A 6,192-nucleotide genomic window follows, 5' to 3' on the forward strand; every position below is an offset into this window, starting at 1 on the left:
GAGTGGGCCTGGAGCGGCGATTTGCTGAACCACGCGCCGGCTTGGGGCTACAACTTGCTTCGTTGGGTCAGGCGAGGTAGGTGGAGAAGCGAGCTGCCTCGCTCGTATCCGGCCGGCTCGGCGGACCACCCCGCTGGCCTGTATGACGGAGAACTACTCTTCGGAAGCCATCAGAAGAGTGACGAAGGAGGCGCATGAATGCGGAGAGGAGGCGTGTTCAGCTGGACGTGCAGCGGGTGGCACCCTCGGCCGACGCGCCGCTTTAATGGCGGAGGCAGTGAGAGGTCGCGTCCGTCCTGAGCCGCCTTCAATGCGGAGCGGCGCGCTCTACAGTTGCATGAATGCGGGTAGCTGGCGCAAGCCGAGATGTGAGCATGGGAGAGGGGGGGTTGTTGGGTCAGGACGGTCAGTAGCAGGCTTGGGATCAGTCCGGACTCCTGCAAACCTCCGCACTTTTGTCTTCGGTTTGCGAGAAAAATCATGTCCGGACCGTCCCGCGGACCATAAACGTTGGATGACTTTCGCGGTTCGAAAGCATGATCGGGACGGTTGCGGAAGGTTTGAGGGTCGGACGTTGGAGCTGCTCTAAAGATGCATTCAGGACGACTGGAAAAAAGTCAACTGAAGCAGTATATTCGGGCATCCATGCCTGAATGGAAGCCGACGAAACAAACATCAAAACATCTGGCTGTGTGTTGAGCCGTTGGCGTGGGAAACAAAGCAAAGCATCGCTGTCCGGCCTTCACTTGTGAAATGTACAGACTGCGCTTTCCTGGTAAGATGCCAAGGCGTGAGATATTCTCCTCGTGCAAAGCGCGAACTCCTCTCGCCACTCCCCATCAATCAACTCAAATTCACCGGAACGAAACCTAAATTGAATTGAATAAGCAAAGAGAAAAACTAAAACGATGCCCGAATATACATTTTTTACACGAGACCCATTTTGCTATCCCCGATACTGTTTCAGAGCTCAATTCGATTTAATTCGGGATCAATTCGATTGGTGATACGGTAGCAGTTGGAGAACTCACTTGATCAATTCGATTTAATTCGGTTTAAAAAACGTGTTTATTAAACAGCAACTGGCGGTTTAAAATGGTGGGCGGAGGGACACGAGCTGACGAGCGGCAGTACTACTATGCAGACGTCTGAACTTGAAGGGGAAGCAGGGCAGTACCAGTAAAGCACGGGACCGAACCGAGGAGACCACGCCTCCTCCGTCTCTCCCACTCCCACGGCAGCAATCCAGCGACGCCCGGCAAGCAACCAGCGGCCGAGGCGGCGGGGGCCTCGGGTCTTCGGGCAGCCCACCGCGCCGCGGCGGCGATCCACCGGGGTGGCGGGGCGGAGATGTCGGACGCGCTGATCAACGGCCTCGCCGGCGCCGGCGGCGGGATCGTCGCCCAGCTCCTCACCTACCCCCTCCAGACCGTACATCCCGCTTCCCCGCGCCCCAGATTGCTCGCTCGCCCGCCTTTTGTTGTTGTTGTTGTTGCTGCTTCCGCGTGCTGAACGGGGAAGGGTTTCCGCGGCAGGTGAACGCGCGGCAGCAGACGGAGCGGGACCCCTCCAAGTCGGCGTTCAAGGACGGCGCCGTCCGCCAGTTGTGCCTGGTCCTCCTCCTCCCCCCGACCCCCTTCTCCTCTTCGTCCGGGCTGACGCGTAATCTGCCCTGATCCGAGTCTAATGCTTCCGTGATCTCCTCTTCTGCTCTAGTAGGTGGTGCAGAACGAGGGGTGGGAGCGACTCTACGGCGGCCTGGCGCCCTCGCTCGTCGGCACCGCGGCCTCTCAGGTTCGTTCGCTGCTTGCTCGATTCACCTACTACCTGCCTGCCTTGTTTTTCTTCTTCCTGTGAATTTTAGTCCAGCCTTGTTTTTGAGATGCTTTACACGCTTCTTGATGAAATTGATGTGCTATTAGGGTGTCTACTACTTCTTCTACCAAATATTCCGGAGCAGGGCGGAGGCAGCATCCCTTCGGCGATCCATTAGAGGAATTGGGGATGGATCCGTCGGGATGTTCCAATCACTCACTGTCGCTGCACTTTCTGGGTAATTCGAATTATTTGTGCATATATTGTTGACCTCATGCTTTCGCATTGTCTTTTCCTGGACTTAATTACTGTAAGCTCATACTGTGTGTTCTAAAAGGTTCGGCTGTGATGATGAGCTTTTGTGCTCTTGATTCCAAATCTGCACGTTTGCTTTTTGCAGATGCGTTAATGTACTTCTCACGAACCCAATTTGGGTTGTTGTCACACGAATGCAAGTAAGGAAATGCCAGTTTCTGGGAGCAGTGTTTCCCAGTCAACTGCCTTTAGTGGAAATCATTTGATATCCTGAATACTAATTTATTATTGTCTGCAGACTCACAGAAAGGCAAACAAACAGCAAGGCCCTCAGGATCAGGGTTTGACATCTGCTCTTGATAAGGCTCTACAACCTGCCCCAGTGGAAAATGTCCCTCATAAAACTATCAATGTTGTATGTATCCCTGATCATTCTCCCTCTAGGATAAGACAATAGGGATGCAATTACATTTTGCTGACTACTACATGTCTGATTAACGTTTTGTTCTTAACCATATTGGGAAAAGGTGACGCTACTATTAAGTAGTTTGTGGGATTATAAGGTTGTGACTGGGCTCATGTTACTATTAAGCAATCCCTCCGTCAGCGACACATATTTCGGACGGAGGGAGTACTATTTATTTTGCATCTTGAATATCTTTTGAGGATTTTCGTGGATATGAATGTTTACCTTGTAACTGATAGTTCATGCACATCCACGTTTCTTTTATTATAATTCATTAGTATGTCATTTCTTGCTAAGTCACAACCTTTGGCATCAGCTAGAAGCCTATAAGATTACCATCTAGAAACAAGACACATATATCCTTATAATCACTAAGATTTCAAACTGATAAATTCACCCTTTCTCCGCCCTTTATTTGAAGGCGCCCAGCTGGTGAGAATCGGTAATGCCTTAAATTGTTTATAAGTATCAGGTTCCGGGTTCCACAGGGTGTCAGGATTCACTAGCTGAACAGTAAGCACTGAAATGATACATGATATATTCTTCACATCATTGCTATGTTGCTGCACGTATCATACAACAAAGTGCATATGGTTTGTATGCTTGATAAAAGGAACATGGTCTGAGCCGACTCTTTGAATCTTGTAAATGTTGAATTATGATTGTAATGCAAGGAATATAACTTGCTTGGGCTAAACTTAGGGGGGAAAAAAATCTTCCTATTTTGAAATTGCATATGTCGGAATGGAAGGACCTGGGAGTCATCTTGCGGTCAGCATTACAGGACCAAGATAAACAATGTACTAGAAGAATGGGGTCAATAATGTTACTTTATGAAGGCACATAACAAATTCATTTTCTTTTCGTTGTTGTCTTTTATTTATTTATGTAAGGCTGTTATTTCACACGTGGTCTTAATTCAAAGCTGCTCTCAACTGCTACAGTTACGAACTAGTTTGAAGTATGGCTGATTGACTTAGTCTATCTGCAGATTCAGGATCTTTACAAGGAAGCTGGAGCGTTTGGCTTCTGGAAAGGGGTTATTCCAGCTCTTATTATGGTAAGTCTCTGTTTTTCGCACTTTCTATTGCTCAGTGGTCTTACAAGGGTGGTTCACCACGTTTTACCTGCTACTAGGTCAGCAATCCCGCAATTCAGTTCATGCTGTATGAGACTCTTCTTAAGAAGCTGAAGAAGAGACGTGCCTCTAATTTTAAAGGGGCTCAAGGACTGACTGCTATTGAAGTAAGCTATAGCTTTTCTGGTGAATTATTTTTAGTGATTATTAGGAGGTTTGTTGCTGGGGCCTGAAGGTAACTTATGAATACCTGAAAGTTTGTTCATTCATGATATATATCCAGTCTATAAAAAGGCAACAAGATTTGTTGAAAGCACTTTGGCATTTTGATGTGCTCCTCTAATATTAGCATCTCTTTGTTAGTTAACTATGTTATGGAAATTCGTAACAGCTAACCTCCTTCGTGAAAACACATGCTCAGGTTTTTCTTCTCGGAGCTGTTGCAAAACTGGGTGCAACTCTTGTTACATATCCTCTTCTAGTTGTGAAGGTGATTATTTGGTGCAGCAGATATAAGTGCAATTTTTCCGCTGCATATTTGTGCATGTATGTCAAACTGAACCATGCTTATGCTGCAGGCAAGACTTCAGGCGAAGCAGATGATTGATGATGACAAGAGGCATCGCTACAAAGGTACACGATCAGCCATCATTCGTTTTTCTTAAATGATTCAGTACTGTTGCTTCAGTTCCTCTTTCTGCTATCAAGTCTTTTACTTCTCTTCCGGTTATTATTTCTTGTTATTACTGACCTTCCTATCAATTATTTCATTGCATGATGTCTTCCTTTCAGGCACATTTGATGCAATCACAAAAATGATGCATTATGAAGGCTTATCAGGGCTTTATAAAGGAATGGGCACAAAAATTGTACAGAGTGTTTTTGCTTCTGCTCTCCTTTTTATGATCAAGGAGGAGCTGGTGAAAGGTGCTCGATTCTTGGTAACCGGTGACACCAGCCTGGTAAAGAAGTTGCCTTCAAAGCCCTCAAGATGATCTAGGTCTGCGCAGAAGTGTTAGTTGCTGATTATATATCATAAATTGCAAACAGAGTAGGCAAAAAGAGCTCGCCTCTGAGGTATCAGGTTACAGATGGTAGACACAATGGGTATGTAAACTTGAGATTATACGGTGACCACTATGATTCTTGTAGGTACTGGGATAAACTACACATTGGATAGGATATTTAAGCCATTCATGTAATGTAAAATATATTCAGGAACGTTGGAACATCAAAAATAAGTTGGTAGTGAGAATTGCAACTGTCTCATGTGCTCGGGTCTCTTGGTTTTCTTTAGCTTGTGTTTGTTTCGTGAAAGGATGTCTTGTAGTATGTCTGAAAATCAGCAATTACTTCAGCTTATCGATATTTTAAAGTACTATCGATAACACCAGTGAGTGAGCAGTGAGCCTGGTACTTTAGGGACTAGAGCTGACTTTGGAAACTAAAGTGTAAACTAACTACCTGATAGGAGAAAGAACTCCAGATGGAATTTACTTGTCTTTTTGGGTATTCTTCCACCTTGGTCTGAAATCTATCAAAAATCTTATATAAGACATTGCAAGTTAGGACATGACCCCCATAATAATTTGTTTCAATCATTGTTCTTTTATAAGAGAAGTGTAACTTTTTTTGAACAAAATCTTTCTGGGATGAAAAATCTTTATCCTAAATGTCACCAGGGGAAAACCCAATTTTTAGAGCATCTCCAACCGGGCACTCCATGTTGGCCCCAAACGGCCGGGCGGCCTGCCTGGTCATTGTTTAGTCAGGAATTTGCCACCCAACTGGGTTGTGCTTTGGATTGTCTGGTACTCCTCGTACTCAGCCCATATGTGGGACAGATATGGGGACACCCAAAAGCGCCCGCCACGAACCCACAAATGCCCCACCTATTGGACAAAACCCTAGTTTTGTCCACACTCGACCGCTCCACTCAGTCTCCTCCCATTCCTGTCCCTCCCCCTCCCTTTTCGTCCCCTCCCCTCCACCATGACCGGCTCCCGCAGTGACTTCGGCAGGAAGGCCGATCCGAACGGACTCCTGAAGGAGGACGACTACGGTAGCGAGGCGCTGAATGACGAGGAGCTAGCGCTCCACATCACCATTGAGCGTTCGTGGGTGGACAGTGGCGGGAGCTCGAGCTCCGCGCCATCCTCGGTGGCCCGCTGACGCAATGCGGCCGAGCGTGGCGGGCCGTCTCGCTTCGCGCCACTGCAGATCCGGTGTCTGGTGCACCTCTCCCTTTTCCCTCCGAAGAACCATGTCTTTTGGGTCGGATTGTGTTATATATTTGTAATTCTGATCTACATAGCAATGTTGATCTAGGTAGTTGCATGCTTTGTATGAATTTGGGGATTGGACGATTTGAGGACTGCGATTGTGGGCGAGGACAAATAGACGGTGCAAGTTAGTGTCTGTGGACGCGTCCGAACGCGTTCGCGGATGTATAGCGACCATATTTAACAATTGAGGTTTTAGATGCTCTTAGAGCAACTCTAGCAGATATTACAAATCCGTTCGTCCCACAAAATAACCATTGTAACATGTGCCGTATATCGGCCCGTCCCATGATTTT

General features: G+C 47.0%; 1 protein-coding gene across 1 annotated transcript; it reads left to right on the forward strand.

Annotated features, from left to right (window-relative positions):
- The first annotated feature begins 1,138 nt into the window (after positions 1-1,138).
- LOC119290887 (peroxisomal nicotinamide adenine dinucleotide carrier-like) lies at positions 1,139-4,883 on the forward strand. Its single transcript, XM_037569556.1, has 11 exons — positions 1,139-1,431; positions 1,536-1,613; positions 1,720-1,794; positions 1,923-2,053; positions 2,216-2,270; positions 2,369-2,485; positions 3,528-3,596; positions 3,674-3,781; positions 4,036-4,104; positions 4,193-4,247; positions 4,407-4,883. The coding sequence occupies exons 1-11, from the start codon at positions 1,351-1,353 to the stop codon at positions 4,607-4,609; spliced, it is 1,041 nt and encodes a 346-aa protein (XP_037425453.1). The 5' UTR covers positions 1,139-1,350; the 3' UTR covers positions 4,610-4,883.
- The last annotated feature ends 1,309 nt before the right edge of the window (positions 4,884-6,192 follow it).

This window comes from Triticum dicoccoides, chromosome 4B, assembly GCF_002162155.2.
Source record: "Triticum dicoccoides isolate Atlit2015 ecotype Zavitan chromosome 4B, WEW_v2.0, whole genome shotgun sequence".
Taxonomy (NCBI): domain Eukaryota; kingdom Viridiplantae; phylum Streptophyta; class Magnoliopsida; order Poales; family Poaceae; genus Triticum; species Triticum dicoccoides.